This window comes from Phocoena phocoena, chromosome 17, assembly GCF_963924675.1.
Source record: "Phocoena phocoena chromosome 17, mPhoPho1.1, whole genome shotgun sequence".
NCBI classification, from domain to species: domain Eukaryota; kingdom Metazoa; phylum Chordata; class Mammalia; order Artiodactyla; family Phocoenidae; genus Phocoena; species Phocoena phocoena.
This window is the reverse complement of record NC_089235.1, coordinates 29,868,349-29,894,113: the sequence shown is the minus strand read 5'-3', so window position 1 is coordinate 29,894,113 and position 25,765 is coordinate 29,868,349. Positions and strand designations below refer to the sequence as shown.

The 25,765-nt window shown below is 39.4% G+C and overlaps 1 protein-coding gene and 1 pseudogene across 4 annotated transcripts in view; both read left to right on the top strand.

Annotated features, from left to right (window-relative positions):
* Positions 1-6,596: 6,596 nt before the first annotated feature.
* Positions 6,597-25,765, top strand: part of RMDN1 (regulator of microtubule dynamics 1) — a 36,984-nt gene continuing 17,815 nt past the window's right edge. For 3 of the 4 annotated variants that reach the window (XM_065895243.1, XM_065895242.1, XM_065895241.1), the window contains exons 1-2: positions 6,677-6,805; positions 21,899-22,016. In XM_065895243.1, coding sequence (XP_065751315.1) covers positions 6,677-6,805; positions 21,899-22,016 — 247 coding nt within the window. Of the gene's footprint in view, positions 6,806-21,898; positions 22,017-25,765 lie in introns of all 4 variants that reach the window. The other variant, XM_065895240.1, reaches the window with a different exon arrangement.
* Positions 23,386-24,389, top strand: LOC136137190 (L-lactate dehydrogenase A-like 6A; annotated as a pseudogene).

Sequence of the window (25,765 nt, the reverse complement as noted above, 5' to 3'; positions counted from 1 at the left end):
ATTTCTGGGCGTGTCTCCCTTCCCTGGGCCGCAGGCCTGACTCCCCGCCTGGAGGATCCCGGGCACCGCCCGCCCAGGTGCACTAGCACCAGGTCCAAGAGGCGTCTCGCGGCCCGGAGCTGAGCCCGGAACTCTGGCTACACCGGGAGGCGCGGGGCAACCCCGGGTCTCGGCAGGCCGCCGATCTCGGGTCCAGCGGATCCAGAGGCCCCGCGCGCCCCGGCCTATCCCTGGCCGCGCGTAGCCCAGGATGCACTTACAGCGCGAGGTCAGTGCGGGCCGAGTCGCGCGGAGCCTGCGGGCCCGATTCTCCCGACCCGGACTCTTCTCCTGCCCCAGGGGATCGGTGGGTTGCGGGTGGCCCGCCACTCCGGGACCGAAACAGAAAGAAGTCCGCACTCACTTCTCCGTCTAAGGTGTAGAAGTCGCTCCAAGGTAGAGACCAGGCAGGCACACACCGCGGAACCTCCCGGCCGCCTGGGATTCACGGAAACCTGGGGTGGATCCGGCTGAGGGGAGGGGCGGGGCAGGGCTGAGGCCGGCTCCGCCCATCCCGGCCACTGCCTGCCCAGAGCTCGTAGACACTGATCTGTTCCTGTAGGTTGATGCTTCAGGGGTAGTAGATCGCTCGCTTACCGAAAACTCCAAGTTTACTTAAGGCGTTTAAGTAAGTTATTTGGTGCACCAAAATAAGTTCCTGAAAATAAAAGAAGTTATATTTGAGAAAATTTATACCACAAGCTGAACCAGGAAAGAACCAGCTTCAGCATGAAAGTAGTGAAATGCTAACTACTAACCATTCTTATCTAGAGCGCTTTCAGTGTGCAACTATCGGAGTCATTTGATATTCTTAATTTCATTTAATCCTCACGATTTTGTAACGGATTAGTACCATTATCCCCATTTCACAAGTGAGTAAAATATGACTAACTGGAGATTTGATAGCTAAGTAATTAGCCTATTTGCCCAGATTCAGAGTAACCTCTAAGTGCCCCACTTGACTGCGACTTGATGCTGCTTGAGATTAAACTACTACAGAAAATATTGCTCCATCTGACTGCTTGAAGTTTGAATTTCTGTCCCAAAAAACAGGGACAAAATCAACAGGCAAACACATGGGAAAAAATATTTGCCACAAACCTGACATTCAAAAACAAGGGTTAGTATCTTAAGTATAATTGCCCTTAAAAATGGGCAAAAGATAACTTTTTTAATTACAGAAGAAATGGAAAAATGAACCAAAGAAGAAATATAGACTTTTCTAAGCCAAACTTTTAATCCAAAAAAATGCAAAGTAAACACTTTTAAGTAATCGTATCAGTGCAAGTGAAGATTCATTCCTTTATTCAACACCTCCTGGGTGCCTGTTATGTGCCAAACATTGTTCTATAAACATTGTTCTATAGAGACTTGTGATAAAGACAGTGACAGACAGAAGCTTCTACCCTAGAGGGAGAACAAATAATAAGTTATTAAAAAGAAGCAAAATGATTTCAGATAGCCATAAGTACTGTGAAAGGAAAATCAAAATGGAGTCAGTATTGCTAAAAGAGCTTTCTAAAATGGAGCCAGGAGTCCACTGAGGAAGTGTGACTCATGTACATCTCAGCTCAGGTGGAATCTTAATAGGCACATCCAGAACATCTGCCCAATGTTCATGAAAATCAAGATACTTATTAGACCCTTGTGATAGCCTATCCATTAAGAACAAGTATCTTCTTTTCTGCATCAGAATCAACCATAATTCTTGCCAGACAACTTTAACCACCTCGTAGTTTCTACCTTTATAAGCCCCTGTCTCTTTCTCTTTCCAGAAACACTCTTCCGGTTTTACTCAAGTCTGTATCTCCCAAATTGCAATTACTAAGACCCCCAAATAAAGCTCTTTGTTCATTGCAACCTTGATATTGATTATTGTTCACAGTACCATGAGGAAAGTAATACAGGGTAAGGTGACAGAAAGGGACTTGGGGATAATAAGAAACTTTTCAGACAGGGCAGGTCTCTCAAAGGTGGTGATATTTTAGCCTTCCCTAGTGGCGCAGTGGTTGAGAGTCCGCCTGCCGATGCAGGGGACACGGTTTCGTGCCCCGGTCTGGGAAGATCCCACATGCCGTGGAGCGGCTGGGCCCGTGAGCCATGGCAGCTGAGGCTGCGCGTCCAGAGCCTGTGCTCCGCAACGGTAGAGGCCACAAGAGTGAGAGGCCCGGGTACCGCAAAAAAAAAAAAAAAAAAAGGTGGTGATATTTTATGTGAGAACTGAAAAATAAGAAAGACCCAGTCCTGCAAAGATCTGAAGGCAGAGGAATGATAGCAGGGACAAAGGCAGGAATAGACTTAGCAAACTGCAGGAACAGAAACAAGGCCTTTGTGGTTGGAACATAGTAGGGAGGAAAGAGAAGTGTTTTATTTTGTTTTTACTAATGGTTGGTAAAAATAACCTTTTGTTTTATTTTGATTCTGTTTTTACATTAAAGTGAAGGTCCTCAGGTACCACTAATTTAGTTACAAGTTTCAAAATTTCCAGAATACATAGTATCAATACCCAATTTTCATCACCTTTGTCTCCACTAAAATAGGGAGTAGAGTCAATGAAATGGTTTTGTACTTTTAGTACCCAATAAGCAATCTCTCAATTAAATAGACAGTGCCATAGCTATTCAATGTACTTATTCATTTTCCTCAAACTATAGTCTAAATTCCATTCTACTTTTGTACTTATTCATTCGCCCATTTATTCAACACATACTGAATGCATACTATGTATCAGGCATAATAAGGTTCTAGAAACAAAGAACAAATAGGCATGGGACTTAACACCTGGTGGAGATTTAAAGGGATGCTAAAATGAATGAGATATTCACAAAATAGTCTCTTGGCGTTCTTCTACCTCACTGGTTCTTCCTTTTTATCTCCTTTGCTTTTTGATCCTCATATTCCCAGTTCTTACACTGGAGTACCCCAGGGTTTAGTTCTTGACTTTTCTTTTTTCTGTCTTCATCCACACCTTTAGTTACCTCATCTAGCCTTACAGCTTTGAAATCCATCTATATTCTGAAGGCTCCCAAATTTCCAAATCCTGAAATTCTAGATTCCAACTCCCTACTTGTGAGTTGTATTAGTTATCTACTGTTCCATAACAGATTATACCAAACTTAGGGACTTACAACTAAGTAGTCATTTATTATATACAGCTTCTTTGTTTCAGGAATTTCAGAGTGGCTTAGCTGGGTTCTGGCTTATCATCTCTCATAAGAGTTGCAATCAGGTATTATGCAGAGTTGCAGTCATCTTATGGGGCTGGAGGATCTACTTCCAAGGTGGCTTACTCACATGTTAACAGTAGTGCTCTTTGTTGGTGGGAGACCTCGGTTCCCTCTCCAACGTGTACCTCTTACTAGAGCTGCTTGAGTACCCTAATGGCATGGCCTCTGGCTTCCCCCAAGGCAAACAGTCTGAGAGATCAAGGGAGAAGCTTCGTGAGTTTTATGATTTAGCCTCAGAAGTCATATACCATCACATTTGCAGTATTCTACTGGTCAAGTAGACAAGCCTACATCTAATGTCAGAGGGAATCCCACAAAGGAGTAAATCCAGGAGGTAAGAACCACTGGGGGCCATCTTGAAGGCTGGCTACCACAGATGCCTAATAATCATTTCAAATTTCAATGTACAAGTAAACCCTCCTGATCTTCCTTCCCAAATCCGTATCTCCCACAGTCCTCTTTATCTCAAGTAATGGCAAAGCTTCTTCCAGTTGTTTGGGCCAAAACACTTGGAGACATCTTTGCCTCACTCATACCCCACCCTAACTGGTCCACTGTGTTGGCTAATCCTGTCAACTCTACCTTCAAAATACACCTGGATTCTGACTACTCCTATTTTCCAGCCTAGCCTGAGTCACCTCTATTTCTTTCTACATTTCTGTAATACCCAGTAACTGCTTCCCTTCCTGCTCCCCTTCAGTCTATTTACAAAACAGTCATAAGGATCTAATTAAAATGTAAATTAGACTGTGTCCCACATGATCATACAAAGAACGAAAACCAAAGTCCTTACAATTGCCTACAAGGTCCTGCATTACTTGGTCCCCATCTCCTCTCTGACCTTATCTCTTAAGGTCACTCAAGACCTTAAGAGTCTCCTTCTTGCTCACTCAATCTAGAGCGGACTTATGTTCAGAGGAAATGCCACTTGCCTTTGCACTTTCATTTCACTTGCCATAATATGCTCTGCCCCCAGATATTTTCATGGCTCATTCCCTCTTCCCCCTTAGTGAGTTCTTCTGTGGCCACCACCCTATTTAAAACTGTAATGCCTATGCAGAAATACACTCTATACCCCTTTCTGCTTTATCTCCTTTTTCAACATTTATCATCATTTATTATATCTTTTATGATTTATTATATCATTTACCTTGCTTACTATCTTTCCCCAAGTGGAATATATGCTCCGCTAGGAATTCACATCTAGAAGAATACCAGGCATATTATAGATAAGCAAAATATATTTCATTAGTGAATGAAGAAATTGTGCCAGGCCCTGTTATAGGCAAAAGCAGACATGTCATTGAGTTTATAGTACAGTGAAGGCACACATTACTAATTCTTATCAACTCTACCTCTAAAATATACTCGATTGACAAATAATCACAAATATAAAAATGAAATTATAAAATGTGCTTAGAGCTATAAAGAAAATGAAAATATATTACGGGGAATCAAGAAAAATTTCTCTGAGGAAGTAACGTTTGGACTGAGAGCTGAAAGGTGAATAGGAATTAGCTGGGTCAGGAATAGTGGAGTGGGGTAGGGGGAAGGGGGAGAGTGCTAAGGTAGTGAAATGGGAAGGAATCCTGAAAGAAACAATATCACATAGGGAAGTCTGAGGCTCATGGGAGGCAAGAAAAGATACTGTGCCTGGAGCCAAGAGAGAAATACTACAGACTTAAAGAGACTAAAGAAACAGGACAATTAAATGCAACACATAATCAGGATTTGAAACGAGTTGGGGAAAAAATGGTTGTTATAAAGGACAGCATTGGGACAATAAGCAAAACTTGTATATTAAATAATAGTATTCTATCAATTTCAATTTCCTGAATTTGGTAACTGTACTGGGACTAAATAAGAGAACATCTTTGTTTCTGGGTAGGAAGAGTCATGATATCTGTAATCTATTCTAAAAAGGTTCAACAACAGAAAATGATAATAGGAATAGAATATGCATATTATATGTAAAGAAAGATAAAGAAAATGTGGCAATATGTTAACAATGGATGAATCTAGGTGAAGAATATATGGGATTTCCTACAACTTTCCTAAGGATCTAAATTTTTTTTCAAAATGAAAATTTTAATTAAAATTTTACTCTGGCTGAAATATTAGAAACTCAATCTCAGGATTATGATGGCATTCAGTGGTATAAACATAATATTTAGCAATACTGAGAAAACTACCAGTAGAAATATGTAAAAAAAAGAAAGTTTGGAAGAGGATCTATATATCTTTTAAAATATATGTTAAAAATAAAGAAAATAGGGATATCACTGATGTAATCCTAAAGAAATATGGTTGATTTAACGGGAAGTGGTGGAAGGAGCAATCAATAGAAGAAGCATTGGACTTATTGTTAGAAGACATGGATTCTAGTCTTCTACCAAAACCTACCAGCTAGGTAACCTTGGTGAATAAATCTCTTTGAGCTATAGTTCACTTGTTTATTAACTTGGGATACCACTTACTTCACAAGGTCGTTGGGAAGATCAAATGAAATAAAAGTGTTTGTTAATTCACTACATAGTATTGAAAGTACTACATAAATGTAAACTATTTTTTAAAAAACTTTAACTATCTTCCCTTATTGCCCATAAAAAAATTTCATATAATCCATATAGTAGGTTTGCAGCTTGTGTTTTCTCCCACATCAAATCTGAAGTAGGCTTCAAAACCTCTTCATCCTCTCCAAAAGAATTCCAGTCCAGTGAAAAAGCAATACCGACCTTACTGAATATTCTGAGGGGAAGCCAGGGGTTTTATACGACACATCCCAAAGCATACAACGTCATCAACCTTCTGTCAAGAGGCCTCCTCTCCCTAGTCTTTCTTGTTGGATCACTGTGGGCTGGTCATTCTTTGCCCGTCTCTGGCTTTTCCCTTCTCCCCGAGAAACTCCCCCTCCAGTCTCTCAATCTCTTCCATTCCCTTCTTTATGTAGAACAGTTTAATTCTAACAAGCGTTTATTTCCTAAAAGGACCCTCCAGTACCAGGAGTCTCCCCACCTTTGAAGGCAGCAGAGAATTATAAATAACAAATCATTATTTACTTGCATACGGAAATCCTTGGGTCTGTTTCAGAGCTTTCAAGTCTGTTCTGGTGATCTATCCTTTAGTCAAAGCCAAAACAGACCCCCAGGACGGCCAAAAGCCAGCAGCCCGAAGGGCGTTATCTCCCTGCCCCAGTCCACTCGGCGCAGGCGCAGCAAGGCCACTAAGTCCCGCCCAATCGAGGTATTTCCCGCCCCCAGAAACCGTGGACCGGAAGCTGCGGAGAGGAAGAGGATCGGGGCCGAAAGCCGGCCGACGCTGCTCTCTGTGGAGGGACTGTGGCGCCTTTCGCTCTGCCCCGCTTCGTAGAAGCCAAAGGGGTGAGGGGTCAGGCCTGCGAGCTGCGGATCATGGCGCTAGCCTTGCGACTCTGGCGCTCTCTTCCTTTAGGACGTAGCGCTGCCCCGGGACCTCGGTTCCCGACGGGTGCTGCTGGCAGCAGGGAGCAGTGCGTTCTTTGGCGACTCCGCGGCGCTGAGGTACCCTCGCCGTCCTGGCTCCCGCTTTCCTCCCCTACCGGCTGGGCTCCGGCGGCCCCTTCCTTCTTCAGGCTCGGTGGCCCCGTGTCACCTTAGGGTATGTGGTGAACTGAGGAAGGAGTTCGGGGCCTGGTGTGCCTGGAGCTCTCCCGGTGACCGCGAAGGACAGGTCCTCTCCCTTTCGCAAGCCCAGTTCCTCTCTGAAAACTGGGGTCGGAGGAAGAGTGAGTCCCCCCCAGCCCCTCCCATCACTCCGGAGAATCTGCCTTATGCCTGTCTTTCCTGTGTAAACGCAAGGAGAACTGTAGGGGGGAAAAAGACCTTGACCTCTGTGAGATAATTTTAACTTTCGGTGACGGCCAGGTACGGTAATAGCACCTGAGACTGTCAGTCTACAGGACTTTGGGAAGTTTGCGGTGTGATCTTGAAAATTCCTACGGCTCAGAACCAGAGATTTATGCACTATTTAGGTTTAAAAATTATTTTTGGGTTTCTTGTTTCATCTGCATAACGTTAAGAAAGGATGTTGGGATGTTAGCTTGTCATCCCAATTTTCACATTTCTGTTAGACTGATTGGCCTAGGTTTATCTCTGAAAGGGGATTGAAGGGTGAGGGTGTGCATTGGATATATATCATTTGAACTAGGTGCTTCATTATTTTAAATTATTTTAAATATACATTTTTGACTGCCTGCTATGTGTTCAGAGTTGTGGGGTGGGGGAGGGTTGAAAGACAGTAAGGCTTGATCCCTTTCCTTGGAAGAGCTTATAGCCAGATGGGTTGATGTTAGATGATATGAGCAGAGGAATGGGAGGAGTACTAAGTATGAAACTAGCCTCAAGTTTCCAAATTAGAGCTTTGGTGAGTTAAAAATTTCATTTTAGTGGAATGATCCACTATTATTAGATAATAATAAAATTTATTGAAGGCTTACTATAACCAGGCATTGTGTTAAGCATTACCTGGTTTAATTGTGTACTGAAATGTGTCCATGCACCCTATGAGATAAGAACTGTTATTTTATCCATTTTTTTAGAAGAGGAAACTGAAATAAGCTTAAATAATGTATCCAAGTCACACAGCTAGAAAGATGTATCTCCAGATACTCCGAGTATCTACAGAGCACATGAGCTGCATATGGCCATTGTGCTAAAAAACTGAAAACTAGAGAAGCAAGATAGAAAAGGACAGAAAAAAATCACAGTAACGAGATACTAGAGAGACATGTAGGTAATAAAACTCTGCTCTAAGCCAAAGGCAATAATGAAAATTCTTTCCTCCCTCTAAGTATATTGAATTTTTAGGGAGGTGGAGCTATTTATTATTACCAGATTTCCAATTTTTCATGTGTTTTCATTGCCTTATCATTTCTGTTTTTCTTTTTCCTAGACCTTCCTCCCTGCTTGATGTCAATAAGTTGAGTTTGAGGTATTTATTCCCCAGGGGTTTGCAGAGATTGGGGGCTACTTTTGAGTAGCTCAGACTTCATTTTTCTGTCTTTTTCAATTTGTAATCTACACTACAAAACACTCATTTCTGAACGTTTATTTTTCAGCGAATTTGTACTGAGTGCTTACTATGAGCAAGACTATTCTAAGCTCTGGGGGTATGTTGAACGTGAGAAACAACCCTTTTGTCACTGATCTGACAGAAGGAAAGGTAGTTATTGAGTAAATGTAATGAATGCTAAGTGTTAGGAAAAGGGAAGCAAAATTACACCTAATCTGATCTTAAAGGGAAAAGGGAAAGTGTGTAAGCGGTTAGAGATGTGATATGAAGACTTGATAAAGGGAAGATGAGGACAAAGGAATATGCCTGTAGAGAGAGTAGCATGAGGCTTTGAGGTAAGAAAAGGTGGCATTTTTGGGGAACTGAAAGTATGACTGAAGCCTGGAGTGGAAGAGTAAACTGAAATAAACCAAGGCTGAAAAGTTAGGCAAGTACCAGTTTATTAGTTATCTATTATTGATAATAAATTATCACAAAGCAAAATGTCTTAAAGCAACAAACGTTTATTATCTCATGGTTTCTGTTGATTAGGAATCCACATGAGATTTATCTGGGTGCCTCTAGCTGAAGATCTCTCATAAGGTTGAATCAGCCTGGTCAGTTGCTAAGGGCTCCTGCCAAGGCTCAACTTGAGGGTAAAGGGAAAATTCTGCTTCCAAGCTCATCATGTGCCTGTAGGCAGGCCTCTGTTACTCACCAGGAGGGCTTCTTCTCAGGGCTGCCTCAAGACACAGTAGCTAGATTCCCCCATGGCAGGCATGCATTCAGAAGGAACACATGAGAGAGTGAGTATCAAAGATGGAAGCCACAGTCTTTTTATAACCTAATCTTAGAAGTAACATCTTTTCACTTCTGCATATTCTGTTTCTTACAAGGGAGTCAGTAAGTTCAGTCTACATTTAAGGGGAGGGGATTGCACAAGGGAGTGAATAGTAGAAAGCAGGGCTCATTGAGGGCCATTTTATTTTATTTATTTTTAAATTGAGAGATAATTGACATGTATTAGTTTCAGGTGTACAACATGATGATTCAGTATTTGTATTTGTATATATTGTGAAATGATCACCACAATAAGGCTAGTTAATATCAATCTCCACACATAGTTACAATTTTTTTCTGGTGATGAGAACTTTTAAGATTTCTTCTCTCAGCAACTTTCACATATACAATACAGTATTATTAATTATAGTCACCGTGCTGTACATTATATCCTCAAGATGTATTTATTTTATAACTGGAAGTTTGTCCACCTTCACCCATTTCACCTACCTCTTCCACACACCCCCAGCCCCTCTTCCCTTGCCTCTGGCAACCACCAAGCTCTTGTATATGAGTTTGGATTTTTTTTTTAGATTCCACATATAAGTTAGATCATACTGTATTTGTCTTTTTCTCTCTCATTTATTTCACTTAGCCTAATGCCCTCAAGGTCCATGTTGTTGCAAATGGCAAGATTTCTTTTTTTTCCAATGGTTGAATAATATTCCATTTTGTGTGTGTATCATTTTGTTGTTGTTCATTCATTGATGGACACTTAGGTTGCTTTCATGTCTTGGCCATTGTAAATAATATTGCAGTGCAACATGGGGTGCATATAATTTTTCAAGTTAGTGTTTTTGTTTCCTTTGGATAAATACCCAGAAGTGGAATCAGTGGATCATATTGATGTTCTATTTTCAATTTTTGGAAGAACCACCATACTGTTTTCCATAGTGGCTGCACCAATTTACATTCCCAACAATGGCGCACAGAGTGCCCTTTTCTCAAATCCTCTCCAGCACTGGTTATATCTTGTCTTTTTGATAATGGCCATTCTAACAGGTGTGAGGTGAGATTTCATTATGGTTCTGATTTGCATTTCCCTGGTGATTAGTGATGTTGAGTACCTTTTCATGTACCTCTTGGCTCTCTGTATGTCTTCTTTGGAAAAATGTTTCTTCAGATCCTCTACCCATTTTTTTAATTAGATGTTTGTTTTTTTGCTGTTGAGTTGTATGAGTTCTTAATATATTTTAGATACTAACCCCTTATCAGATATATGATTTGCAAATATTTTTTCCCTTTTGGTAGGGTGCCTTTTCATTTTGTTCATTGTTTCCTTTGCTGTGCAGAAACATTTCAGTTTGATGAAGTCCCACTTGTTTGTTTTTGCTTTTGTTGTCTTTGTTTTTGGTGTCAAATTCAAAGTCATTGCCAAGACCAGTGTCGTGGAGCTTACCCCTATGTTTCCTTCTAGGAGTTTTATGGTTTCAGGTCTTACAATGAAGTCTTTAATCCATTTTGAGTTAATTTTTGTGTATGGAGTATAAGGTAGTGGTCCAGTTTCATTCTTTTGCATGTGGCTGTCCAGTTTTCCCAACACCAAAAAGACTGTTCTTCCCCCATTATATATTCTTGACTCCTTTGTCAATAATTACTGACAACATAGGCGTGGGGTTATTTCTGGGCTCTCTACTCTGTTTCATTGATCTATGTGTCTGTTTTTTATGTGAATACCATACTGTTTTGATCACTATAGGTTTATAATTTAGTTTGAAATCAGGGAACATGATGCCTCCAGCTTTGCTCTTTTTTTCTCAGGATTGCTTTGGCTATTTGGGGTCTTTTGTAATTCCATAAAAACCTTAGGATTGTTCTATTTCTGTGGAAAACACCATTGGAATTTTTATAAGGATTGTACTGAACCTAAAGATTGCTTTGGGTAGTATGGACCTTTTAACAATATTAATTCCTCTAAACCATGAGCATGGAATATCTTTCCATTATGTCCTCTTCAATTTCTTTCATCAGTGTCTTATAGTTTTCAGTGTACAGGTCTTTCACCTCCTTGGTTAAATTTATTCCTAGGTGTTTTATTCTTTTTGGCGTAACTGTAAATGGGATTATTTTCTCAACTTCTATTTTTAATAGTTTGTTATTAGTATATAAAAACATTTTTTGTATGTTGATTTTATATGCTGCAACTTTACTTAATTCGTATATTATTTCTAACAGTTTTTTTTGTGGAGTCTTTAGGGTTTTCTGTGTATGCCGTCATGTCATCTGCATGTACTGATAATTTTACTTCTTTTCCAATTTGTATGCCCCACACCTTTTTTTTTTCTTGCCTAATTGCTCTGGCTAGGACTTCCAATACTATACTGAATAAAAGTGGCAAGAGAGGGTATCCTTGTCTTGTTTCTCATCTTAGAGGAGAAGCTTTCAGCTTTACACTATTGACTGTGATGTTAGCCATGGGTTTGTCATTTATGGCCTTTATTACATTGAGGTACATTCCCTCTATACCCTCTTTGTTCAGAATTTTATCATAAATAGATACTGAATTTTGACAAATGCTTTTTCTGCATCTATTGAGATGATCATATGGTTTTTGGCATTCATTTTGTTAATATGGTGAATCAGATTGATTTGCAGATGTTAAACCATCCTTGCATCCCTAAAATAAATCCCACTTGATTTTGACTTATGATTCTTTTAATGTATTATTGAATTTCATTTGCTAATTCTGTTGAAGATTTTTGCATCTATGTTCATCAGGGATATTGGCCTGTACTTTTTTTTATCTTGTAATGTTCTTTTCTGACTTTGGTATTAGGGTAATGCTAGCCTCATAAAATGAGTTTGGAAGTTTTTCCTCTTCTATTTTTGAAAGAGTTTGAGAAGCATTGGTATTCATTCCTTAAATGTTTGATAGAATTCACCATTGAATCCATCTAGTCCTAGGCCATTCTTTGTTGGGAGGCTTTTGATTACTGATTCAATTGCCTCAATTGGTAATTGGTCTGTTCAGATTTTCTATTTCTTCATGATATGTTGTATCATGATAGGTTGTATGTTCGGAATTTATCCATTTCTTCTAGTTTGTTCAATTTGTCGGTGTATAATTGTTTGTAGTAGACTCTTATGGTCCTTTGTACTTCTGTGGTATTGGTTGTGCTGTCTCCTCTTGCATTTATAATTTTATTTATTTGAGTCCTCTCTTTATCACTTGGTGAATCTAGCTAAATGTTTATCTATTTTGTGTACCTTAAAAGAAAAAAACAAACAAACAAACCCGGGTCTTCATTTTATTGATCATTTCTCTTGTCTTTTTAGTCTCTATTTCATTTGTTCCCCCTCTGATTTTAGTTATTTCCTTCCTTCTGCTAATTTTGGGTTTTGTTTGTTTTTCTTTTTTTTTTTTCCCAGCTCCATGAGGTGTAAAGTGAGTTGTTTAATTGAAATCTTTCATGTTTGTTAACATAGGCATTTATCACTATGAACTTCCCTCTTAGAACTGCTTTTGCTATATCCTACAGGTTTTGGTGTGCTGTATTGCCATTTTCAGTTTTTTCAAGGTGTTTTTTAAAAAAATTTCTCATCATTTCTTCTTTGAAGCATTGGTTGTACAGTAGCATGTTGTTTAATCTTCATATATATGTGAATTTTCTTCTTGGAATTGATTTCTAGTTTCATACCATTGTGGTTAGAAAAAATGTGTGATATGATTTTAATCTTCTTAAATTTATTAAGACTTATTTTTTGACCTAACATTATGATCTGTCCTGGAGAATGTTTCCTGTACGCTTGTATATTCTGTTGCTTTGGGATGGCATGTTTTATATATGCCCATTAAGTCCATCTGGTTAAACATGTTGTTTGAGGCCAGTGTTTCCTTATTGATTTTCTTTCTGGATGATCTATCCATTGATGAAAGTGGGGTATTGAAGTCCCTTACTACTATTATATTGCCACCTATTTCTGTGTTTAGATCTGTTGATAATTGCTTTATATATTTAGGTCCTCCTATGTTGGATTCATATTTACAAACCTTATATCGTCTTGTTGGATTTAGCCCTTTATCGTCATATAATGACATTCTTTGTTTCTTATTACAGTCTTTATCTTTTTTTTTTTTTTTTTCCGGCTGCTTTGTTCCTGTGTGTTGGTGATTTTTTTTTTTTTAAATACTTTTACATCTTTTTTTTTTTTTAACAAATGTGTTTTTTAATTTTTTTTTTTAATTAATTAATTTATTTATGGCTGTGTTGGGTCTTCGTTTCTGTGTGAGGGCTTTCTCTAGTTGTGGCAAGCGGGGTCCACTCTTCATCGCCGTGCGTGGGCCTCTCACTATCGTTGCCTCTCTTCTCTGTGGAGCACAGGCTCCAGACGCGCAGGCTCAGTAATTGTGGCTCACGGGCCCAGTTGCTCCGCGGCATGCGGGATCTTCCCAGACCAGGGCTCGAACCCGTGTCCCCTGCATTCGCAGGCAGATTCTCAACCACTGCGCCACCAGGGAAGCCCCAGTCTTTATCTTAATGTCTGTTTTATCTGACACAGCTACCCCAACTTCCTTTTGGTTTCCATTTGCATGGAATATTTTTACCATCCCTTCATTCTTCATTTTCAGTCTTTGTGTGTCCTTAAAGCTGAATTGTTTTCGTTGTAGGCAGCATGTAGTTGAGTCTTTTCTTTCTTTTTTTTTTTAATCCATTCAACGACTCTGTGTCTTTTGGTTGGAGAATTTGGTCCATTTACATTTAAAGTAATTACTGATAGGTATGGATTTACTATTGCCATTTTGTTAATTGTTTTTTGGTTGTTTTGTAATTCTTTTGTTCCTTTCCTCTGCTTTTGCTCTCTTCCTTTGTGATTTGTTTATTTTCTGAAGTGGAATGCTTATTTTCTCTTTCTCTTTGATGTATCTCCTATAGGTTTTTTAAAATTAATTTATTTTCTCTTTATTTTTGGTTGTGTTGGGTCTTTGTTGCTGTGCACGGGCTTTCTCTAGTTGTGGCGAGTGCGGGCTACTCTTTGTTGTGGTACACAGGCTTCTTATTGCAGTGGCTTGTTATAGAGCATGGGCTCTAGGCATGCGGGCTTCAGTAGTTGTGGCACACGGGCTCAGTAGTTGTGGCGCACGGGCTCAGTTGCTCTGTGGCATGTGGGGTCTTCCCAGACCAGGGCTTGAACCCATGTCCCATGCATTGGCAGGCAGATTCTTAACCACTGTACCACCAGGTCCTATAGGTTTTTGCTTTGTGGTTATCGTGAGGCTTACATAAAACATCTTAGAGTTTTAACAGTCTACTTTAAGTTGATAGCAACTTAAATTTGAATGCATTCTAAAGCTGTATGTTTTTACTTCTACCCTTCCCCCACATTTTATGTTTTTGATGTTGCAGTTTATTTCTTTTTATTTTGTGCGTCTGTTAACAAATTATTTTTACTACTAGCTTTATAGTCAATTAACTCACCACCTTTACAACATTAGATTTTCCCAATTTTCGTATGTATTTACCTTTACTGGTGAGATTTGTACTTTCATATGTTTTCCTGTTACTAATCAGCACCCTTTCATTTCAAATTAAGGAAGTCCCTTTAAGGTTTCTTATAAGACCAATTCTAGTGATGATAAACTTCTTTAGGTTTTGCTTGTCTGGAGAACTGTTAATCTCTCCTTCAATTCTGAAGGACAACTTTACCAGGTAGAGTGTTCTTTTTTTTTTTTTTTTTTTTTTGCGGTACACGGGCCTCTCACTGTTGTGGCCTCTCCCATTGTGGAGCACAGGCTCCAGCCATGGCTTACGGGCCCAGCCGCTCTGCAGCATGTGGGATCTTCCCAGACCGGGGCACGAACCCGTGTCCCCTGCATCGGCAGGCGGACTCTCAGCCACTGCGCCACCAGGGAAGCCCAGATAGAGTGTTCTTAGTTGGCAGTTTTTCCTTTCAGGACTTTAAATATATTGTGCCCAACTCCCTTCTGGCCTGCAAAGTTTCTGCTGAAATATCTGCTGATAAGTCTTGGGGTGGGAGGGAAATCCCTTGTATGTAACACGTTGCTTTTCTCTTGCTGCTTTTAAGGTTCCCTTCTTGTCGTGACTCTTTAATTTTCATGTGTCTTGTTGTGGGTCTCTTTGGGTTCATCTTTTTTTGAATTCTCTGGGCTTCCTGGATCTGAATGTCTGTTTTCTTTTCTGGATTAGGGAAGTTTTCAGCCACTGTTTCTTCAAATAAGTTTTCTACCCCTTTCTCTTCTCCTTCTGGGACATCTATAATACATATATTGGTTTGTTTGATGTTGTTCCTTAAGTCCCTTAAGCTATCTTCACTCTTCTTCTTTTTTTTTTCCTTTGTGCTGCTCTGATTGGATGAGTTCCATTGCCCTGTCTTCAAGTTCACTGATACTTTCTTCCACTTCTTCTAGTCTGCTGTTGAACCGCTCTGTTGTATTTTTCATTTCATTTATTGTATTCTTCAGCTCTGTGATTTCTGTTTGGTACTTTCTTATATTTTCTGTCCCTTTGTTGAAATTCTCACTTTGTTCATCATTCTTCCTCTGAGATCAGTGAGCATCTTTGCGGCTTATTTTGAACACTTTATCAGGTAAATCACTAGTTTCCATTTTATTAAGGTCTTTTTCTGAGGTTTTGTAATTGGAAAGGATTGTAATTGGCCCCTAATATGTGTATTTAATTAGTGACCTTCCATTTAGGCCTAGCTATGAAGATAAGCTACTAGGCCTCTGTCACAGAACGCCTGGAGGTACATTTCAGTCTGTTTTCTCTGTACAGTAAGTCCCCTACATACGAACAAGTTCTGTTCTGAGAGCACATTCATCAGTTCAATTTGTTCGTTAAGTCCACCAAACTTAGCCTAGGTATCCAGCTAACACAATCGGCTACATAGTACCGTGCTGTAATAGATTTACAATATTTTTCACACAAATAATACATAAAAAACAAACAAAAAATAAAGAAAACATTTTAAATCTTACACCATAATACCTTGAAAACTATAGTAGTACAGTACAACAGCTGGCATACAAGGGCTGGCATTGAGTGAACAGGCAAGAAGAGTTACTGACTGGAGGAGGGAAAGGAGGTGGGAGATGGTAGAGCTGAAGGATCATCAGCAACGGGAGACAGAGGGCAAGCTGCAGTTTCACTCATGCCTGCCATTGATGGCACATGTTCTGGTTCCTTGCTGGATTCAATTCTGTCTACCCTTTTGAAAAAATTATCCAGTGATGTCTGGGTAGTAGCTCTTTTTTTCTCATCATAAATGACACGGTAGCACTGGATTGCGTTCTGAATGGCTGCTGCAACCTTTGTGTACTGTTCTGTGTTCGGGTCCTGTGCCTCAAAAGCTAACAGTGACTCCTCACATAAAGAAAATCCCCTTGCCATTCCCTGCATCGTGAATCTCTTTCGTTCTTCAGTTACTTCTTCCTCTTGTCTCTCTTTGTCCTTCCTCTGGGCCTCCAATTCCATCAGGTCTTCGTTAGTAAGCTCCTTGTGTTGCACAGCAAGGAGCTCAGTGAAATTGTCCTCTTGCAGATCTAGCTCCAGCTTCTCACTGAGAGTCACTAAGTTGCTGAAGACCTCTTTGGATTCCTCATCCACCTTCTCAAATCCATGAAAACCATGAACAAACTGTGAGCAAAGGTTCTTCCAAACCCCATTCATGGTGACGGCCATAACCTCATGCCAAGCAAAGTCAGTACCTTTTATGGCCTTGTAGATGTATAGTCCTTCCAAAATTGTCACAAGATTGTTCCTGATTGATCACGCACCTTTACTGCCTGACAAAAAGTGTGATGTAGATAATGTTTCTTGAAAGTCGCTGTAACTCCCTGGTCCACAGGTTGGAAGAGTGACATAGTATTTGGTGGCAGATGCACTACTTTGACTTAGGGATGAAAGTCACCCATGAATGGGGGGTGGCCTGGAGCATTGTTGAGCAACAGAAGAATGTTGAATAGGACATCCTTCTCCAAGCAATATTTCTCTACCTCTGGGATAAAGTGGTGGTAAACCAATCCTGGAAAATGGCCTCTGTAACCCAGACTTTGGGGTTACTCTTCCATACAACAAGAAGAGAGCCCTTGGCTATATTTTTAAGGACTCTTGGGTTCTCTGAATGATAAACTAAGAGAGGCTTCAGCTTCATATCGCTGGAAGCATAGCCACCAAACAACAGAGTTAGCCTATCCTTTGTTGCTTTACAATCTGGCATCAACTTTTCCTCCTTACTGATGTAATTTCGGTCTGGCATCCTCTTCCAGTACAGTCCTGTCTCATCCACATTAAAAACCTGCTTGGGTAAATATGTACCTTCATCAGTAATTTCTCAAAGCATTTCAGGAAATTCCTGAGCAGCTACCGTATCTGCACCCTCTGCCTTGCTACTTACTTTTATGTTGTGAAAGGTGGCTCTAGACTTGAACCGATAAAATCAGCCATGGCTGGCATTAAAAGATGTGCCCTCTGGTTCTTTGCCATGTTTCTTCTTCAAGTCTTCATAAAGGCTTTTACATTTCTTTTGAATAAGCATTAAGTTTAATGAGACTCAGCGCTGATGCTGATCCTGCGTTCACACACTGAGAAGTTTCTCCATCTCCTCCATCACTTTTCCACGCTTCTTCAATATTATCGTTGATATAATCGGCACAGTGGACTTCATATGTTCCACGATCTTGTCCTTGTTCTTTAGAATTGTGCCAATGGTTGAACCATTCGGGTTATAAGAATGAGTGATGTCTACAATTTTTTTGCCTTGCTCCACTCTCAATTATTTTCACTTTTGTTTCCATTGTTATCGCTTGGCGCTTCTTAGCAGTACCAGCTGCATAATTGCTGCTTTTACACTTGCTTCTGGACATCCTGGGCTTGAAATAAAGATCCTGTACTACTGTATTGTGTACAGTACTGTATAGTAAAGTACACAAAAGCACAACCACTTGTAGAGGATGCCCACACATGACAATGTGCGCCAGACATGTGAACTAACTTACATGATTGAACATGAGAACGCAGGTTCGAATCTTTGAAAGTTCTCAACTTGAATGTTCGTATGTAGGGAACTTAGTGTACTGTGCCCTGTGGGGGTGGGGAGTTAGCCACTTTAGAACTGTTTTTCTGTTTGTTACAGTTATGTGAAACTCACGAACATAAGCCTCATTGGTCACCAGAGTCAAGCGAACAGGGGTTGTCCCCTGGTGGCAGCTGCAAAAACCGGAGCACCAAAAGTATGCACAAACGCTTTTGGGGGAGATACTGGTTACCTGGAGCATGGCAAAGCAAGAGTGCTTTGATAGTGCCCACCCTCTGAGATCTCTGGAAATGATTACTGTGTGTTAAATTAGATACCTGCTCCTCTGGCTGAAGATAAGATAAGCAAATAAGTGTCTTTCACAGAAAGTCTGGGTGCTTTTCAGTTGACTGTCTCTGTGCTGGGCTCTAGGATGGGTGAGTTTGCGTAAGCGCTTAAAGAATTGTTTCTCAGTTTGCTATAGCCTTGTGGGTCTCATGGACACAAGCTCCATTGGCTTTCTAAGTTAGATGTTTTGGGGTTCACGTCTCAGGTACAAGTCTTTAAAGTTGGGGTGCCCAGTGTGAGGTTCAAACCCTTTGCTCCTCAGGGAGAAGCTCAAGGTTTTGAGTTTGCTCCCAATACTGGGTCTCCACACCAAAGGTGTGGTTTACGGGAAAATTTTATCTCAGCCTCTCCTACCTGTTTTGATGTGTTTTTTTTCCTCCTTTGTCTGATGTGGAGGAGTCACTCAGCTAGTTTGGGGGTTTCGTTCAGAGGAAATGGTTCTATATGTAGCTGTAGATTTGGTGTGTCTGTGGGAGGAGGTATGTTTAGCTTCCTCCTATGTTGTCATCTTGAACCAGCATCCTTTGGGACCATTTTAGAGGCTGCCTACCACAACTAGACTCTGAAAACCTTGTAGACCATGTTAAATATTTTTTATTTTATTCTAAAGGTTATAGGAAATCATGAAAGAGTTTTAAACAGAGAATTCATAAGATCAGATTTGAGTTAAAAAATAACTTTTTCTAGTGTCAAGAATAGATAGGCTAGAGTGGATGCTGGAAACCAAATAAAAGATCATCACTACAGGACAGGTGAGATAATGTGGTGGTTTGAACTTTAGTGGTAGCCATGGAAATGGAAATAAAAGGATATTAATGATGTAAACTAAGTGGACCTGAAAGATAGCTTTGATGTGGAAGTTCAAAGGAAGAAGTCAAGAATGATTCTCAGTTTTCTGGCTACTCTAGCAGTGTAGATGGTGGTACTCTTTCCTGGGATAGGACCAAAGAAAACAATTTGGAGGGTTAAAGGAGGAGGTGAGTTACCTTTTGGGGTAATTAAGGTGAATATGATGAGATAGCCAAGTTAAAATGTGGAATAGACAGTAGTTTGATAGGTCTGATTTTTACCTTCTGATGCCTGGGCTGGAGATCGAGATTCGGAGACTTTAGCATATGGTTGTAAATGATGCCATGGTAAAAGTTGAAAGTACAGTGGACCCCTGAACAATGCAGGGGTTAAGGGTGCTGGCCCCCCAAGCAGTCGAAAATCTGCTTATAACTTTACAGTCCTCTGTATCTGTGGGTTCAACTGTTTAGTACTGTAGTACATATTTGTTGAAGAATATCCACATATAAGTGGACCCGCACAGCTTAAACCTGTGTTGTTGGAGGGTCAAATGTATTTAATAGTAAGATGAGAAGAAGGCCTATCACAGAGGAATTCCAACATTTCAGAGGAGGAGGAGCTGGCAAGAAGTTAGTAGAAAAACCAGGAGATGGTGGTGACACATTCCTTTCCATCTAGTGATGAGTTTGTTGTATATTTGAATTCCTTCTAGCTTGAAATCATTATAATCAGTGTTGAAGAAAAGACATATCTAAGAGATAGCTTGCTTCTTTTGTTCAACAAATTTTTTTTTCAACAAATATTTTTTCAGAATTCATTGTATGGGAGGCATTGTGCTGAGTAATGGCGAAATACCATGAAGGGAAAAACTGAGTGAAGTGGGCTTGAGGGAAACAATAGCTGTTTTGGCTGATACTTGAGATGCCTGTTATACTTCATGTGGAGGTAAATGTTGTTTGGGCAGCTGAATATATGATTCTGAAGTTAAGTGGAGACCTCTGGGCTTTTTAAAATTTGCATGTTTTTGGCATGTTGATGGCATTTAAAGCCATGAAACAAAATGAGATCACCAAAATGATATGTATAGAGAAACGAAGGTCTGGGATTAAACCCAGGACACACCTGGGCAGTGAGGTTTTGGAGATGAAGAACCAACAAAAGAGAAGGAACAGTTATTGAAATAGGAGTAAATCCAAGAGAGTAGTATTACAAAAGCTAAGCGAAGAGTGCTTCAAGAGTGAGAGAACACAGCAAGTACTGAGGAAAGGGATTGGATGAATTATAAAATGACAAGGAAATTTGGGGGATTGATGGATATGTTCATTATATTGATTGTGGTGATAGTTTTATGGGTTTACATATATCTTAACACATGGTACACATTATGAATATGCAGTTTATTTTATGTCACATATCTCAATAAAGCGATATTTTAAAAATTTCTTATATTAACCATCCATTTATGATTTTTTTTTTAAAACGAGGGAGTGAACAGCTGTCAATTGCTGTTGATAGATCAAGTAAGATGAGAGTTTACTAGGAAGTAGCATCCTTGGTTGCCTTAACTAGAATACTATCAGTGGAGTTGTGGGGATAAAAGTGATTTGTGTGAGTTCAAGAGAAAATGGGAAGAGAGACAGAGCTCTAGAAAACTTTTTGAAAGAGTTTTGCTGAAAAGAGAATTTGGAAAATGAGACTGAAGGGAGATGTGAAGTCAAAAGGAAGCTTTTTGTTTTGTTTTTGTTTGTTTTTTTTGCGGTTTGCGGGCCTTTCACTGTTGTGGCCTCTCCCATTGCGGAGCACAGGCTCTGGACACGCAGGGTCAGCACCCATGGCTCACGGGCCCAGCCACTTCGTGGCATGTGGGATCTTTCCGGACCGGGGCATGAACCCGTGTCCCCTGCATCAGCAGGCGGACTCTCAACCACTGTGCAACCAGGGAAGCCCTGTTTTCTTTTTAAGAAGGGAACAATTACAGCTTACAAAGATAGTATAGCTTGTTTTTATTCAGATGGGAATAAATTGACAGAAAGGAAAAAATTGATGCTATGTGAAAAAAAGGGAAGAATTGCTGCAGTGATATCCATATACTCCTTTGCCATTGGTCTTGAGAATTCTGGCCATAATTATGAAAATTAATTTCTAAATCTGTTTTGATATGCTCTTTATTTTATTCATGGTTTATTTTAAAACTGGGTTTCATGGATCACTTTTGAAGATAGCTTTATTTAAAGCCATGTATATTTTTTATGTGTAATTACCATATTTGATATCTTTCATCTTGTCTGTTCTTAAGGTTGATATTAATTATATTGGTGTCTCTTATTTTATTTCAAGAAATTATAATATCCATGCTTCCTCAAATAAAATGTAGATATTCCAGTCCAGCACTTATCAGCATAACTGTGATTGTTACATATGCTACCAGTATCAGCTGTTGTTAAGAATCTTTTCTTAGCAGGATATGCTCTCCCTATAAAGTAATTATGTGAAATAGTTTCACTGAAGAATTTGACAAAGTAAATTTTGAGCTTCCAATACTCTTAGGATTGATTGTGTTGGGGGTAGGAGAAAATTGATGTAATCTTTGCTTGGGATAGCAGTTTCTTCAAATTTTCTAAGTTTGTTAACCCTGACCATAATTCTTTCCATAGGTGATGGGAAACCCAGGAGCTTTCAAAAGAAGTCTTTTATTCTCTGCCTTGTCTTATTTGGGTTTTGAAACTTATCAAGTCATTTCCCAGGCTGCTGTGGTTCATGCCGCAGCCAAAGGTAAGCCTAAGGTAAACATCAGGAACACTTAGAGTTGTTTGTGTTTGTTATATTTTGTTAATAACTTATTATTATTATTTTTTTTTTTTTGCGGTACACGGGCGTCTCACTGCTGTGGCCTCTCCCGTTGTGGAGCACAGCCTCCGGACGCGCAGACTCAGTGGCCATGTCTCACGGGCCCAGCCGCTGCGCGGCATGTGGGATTTTCCCGGACCAGGGCACGAACCCATGTCCCCTGCATCAGCAGGTGGACTTTTAACCACTGTGCCACCAGGGAAGCCCCAAGAAAAACTTTTAATTTATGAGTTAATAAGGCTTTTTGTTTTTCACAGTCCTCACTTTTTAACTATCAAGAAGGTACTTGGGAAAGAAGAGACTTGATTTTGAATAGATGTTCTTATTAAAGTTCTAGTAGATGAAGAATTTGAGAATAGCTAAAGAGTACTAGTTATTTGTTGATTTCATTTGCCCATGACTATTCTTATATTTTTAAAAAAGCAGATGCTTGAATTGCTACGTTTTTGTTTTATCTTTTCTTTCGTTTAATGTATCATTTATTTTCATGAAAGACAATGTAGAGGACTTGGTTTTATCACTGGTTTAATGACATATTTTGGCAAATACTTAAAACTCAGCTTTTAAAGCTCCCTAGACTTTTCATCATAACTTTAACTCTCACAGCAACCTTGTAAAGTAGTTAGGAGGAGCCATATTTTCACATTACAATATTAATTTTTTTTAAAGCATCCTTGAGAGATGTGCCCAGTGGTTGCACTTTTAAGATTTTTCTGTCTGTGTGCCCCATTAATTTTTGAAAAGAAGCTCAAAAAGTTAAACTTCTTCAAAGTACCAGAGCAAAGACCTTACCTATTTCTTTTCATGTCTATCACACTTAGTTTCAGTGAGCTTTAGCACCATTACAGAAATGAGTGCAAAGTTTTAGGGCTTCCCTAGGGAACAAAATATGGCACTTTGAAAGGCAAAGTCAAAATTATTTATAGCCTTAATGATCATAGTTGGTTTTTTCAGAAGTGTCCTAATGACAGAAAATTACTGCATATTTGGTAAGGTGCTAGGCCCCTGTGAGGCCTGCATGATCTGGGCTGTGGCCTTGCACAGACACAGTAGTAGAGGGTAAGGGGGAGTGTCAAACCATCAACTGTTTCCTGACTTTGTACTTCAAGGTACTTTGATGTGGCTTTCCTCCATTTTCTTCCTCCACCTCTTGAGTGAATGGCCATGAACTGGGCTACAGGAGTCCTGTGGATCACCAAGTGGGTAGGCCCCCTTGCCCAGAGATTGCTCTGTGTCCCAGCCAGACTCACACATCCTGCTGAGCAGTGGCTGACCCTTCACTCCTGTTTCCAAGATGGCTGCTGTCAAGTGTGAACTTATTAAGAATTTCACTTCAGAGGAAACCGTTCATCACGATAAGATCTCCATTATAGGAACTGGATTGGTTGTCATGGCCTGTGCTAATAGCATCTTATTAAAAGGCTTGAGTGATGAACTTGCCTTTGTGGATGTTGATGAAGGCAAACTGAAGGGTGAGACAGTGGCTCTTCAACATGGCAGCCCTTTCATGAAAATGCCAAATATTGTTTCCAGCAAAGATTACCTTGTCACTGCAAACTCCAACCTAGTGATTATCACAGCAGGTGCATACCCAAGAAAAAGAGAAACACACTTTGATGTAGTCAAGTAAAATGTGCCCATCTTTAACTTAATGATTTCTTGTATTACCCAGTGTAGTCCTGGCTGCAAACTGATATTTGCTTCCAATCCAGTGGATATCTTAATTACGTAGCTTGGAAGTTGAGTGCCTTTCCCAAAAACCATGTTACTGGAACAACATGGTTTTTGGCAAGTGGCTGTAATCTGAAGTCCACCCATATCCATTTCTTCATTGGGCAAAGGCTTGCTATCCACTGTGAAAGCTGTTATAGATAGATCTATAACCATTGGTAAACATGGAAACTTAAGTGTACCTGTGTGGAGTGGAGTTAACATTGCCATGTCCCTCTGAAGGATCTAAACTCAGATATAGGAACAAGATCCTGAACAGTGGAAAAATGTCCACAAAGAAGTGATTACCTATGGCTATGAATGGTTAAAAGGAAAGTTTATATTAATTTGGCCATTGGCCTAACTTTAGCTGATTTAACAGAAAGCATTTTTAAGAGTCTCAGGAGAGTTTCCACCGTAAGGACAGACCTCTGTGGAATAAATGAAGTGTTCCTTAGTGTTCCTTGTATTCTGGGAGAGAATGGTATTGCACACCTTACAAAGATAAAGCTGACCTCTGAAGAGGAGGCCCGTTTGAAAAAGAGTGCAGAAAACCTTTGGGAAATTCAGAAGGAGCTCATGCTTTGAAGTTGTTAAAGCTACCATTCTGAAGTTATTGAAGAGATAGTAGTTATAGGATTGTATAACAAACTTGAATAAACCTGAATTCGTAAAAGTTGGAAAAAGGAAATGGGGTATAGTGACTCCCCTGTTTATTTAGCCCTCCAGCTTTTTATTTAGCATCCAGATGCTGGATGATACTTACATTTTTTGTTTTTACTATTCCTATTCCTAAGTAAGTGTATCTGACTTTGTTTCCATTGTCATACCAGCTGTGACTTTCTTCTGCTTCCTGCTTCTGCTTTTAAGGACTCTTGTGATTATACTGGACCCACCTGGCTAAGATAATTTACTATTTTAAGGTTAGCTAATTAGCAACCTTAATTCCATCTACAAGCTTAATTCCCCTTTGCCCTAGTAACCTGTACATTTTCACAGGTCCAGGGGTTAAGATATGGACTTGTCTGGGGCCATTATTTTGCCAACCACAAATATCGACTAAGAATGCTGAGACTATTTACTTCCTACTACTTACTCTTTAAGAATCTTTGGCTTTTTATAACCCAAATATGGAAAATCAGCCACTGATAAAAATAGAGAATAGAATGAAAGCAAACTTAAGAAAATTAACCAGCCATGAGAATATTACTAAACTATAGCACCTAACCAGACTGAAGTAGGATTATAGAGGAAAAAAAATCTTTATTTTAGGGTTTCTTTGCTGTTGTCATTTAATTTTTCTTAAATTAGTATAATTACATGATGATTTTAACTTAAAAAATACTTCAGTTTACATAGTTGTGTCATATATTTATGAGGTTATTTTTGCTGGTCTAGATTTTAATTTTCATAAACTTAAAAAAATTTTAGTGCACATGTAACATATAATATTGTACACCAACTATACTTAAATGAAAAAAAATTTTTTTAGCCCCATACACTATGATTAAAGCATACTAAGATAAATAATAAAGTAACTTTACTGAACATATTGGAATGTTGGCTTATACATAAGACTAAGTAATACAGCACCCTTATAGAAGACAAAATTAAATGTGTATGTTCATTAGTAATAATTGGAATATCTGAAATTCAGACTAACTGGGTTTTTTAGTAACTAGTTAACTTTTTTAGAACATTACACTGTCTGTAAGTTTTATGGTTTTTGTTGTAATATCTAAACTCATTAATGAGTTAGTTGGAGCATAGTGCCTCTAATTTAAGTTTCAGATCCTCTGTGTAGTTAACTTCATCTAAATTTTTTGATGACAGATTTGACTCTTTTTCCATAATAATGTCTGTATAAGTTAGATCATAAAAAGAATCTAGTAAAACAGTGTGTTGCATTCCACTCAAATTAATAATTTTCCGTGCTGTAAGTGGATATCATATCATTTTCTGCA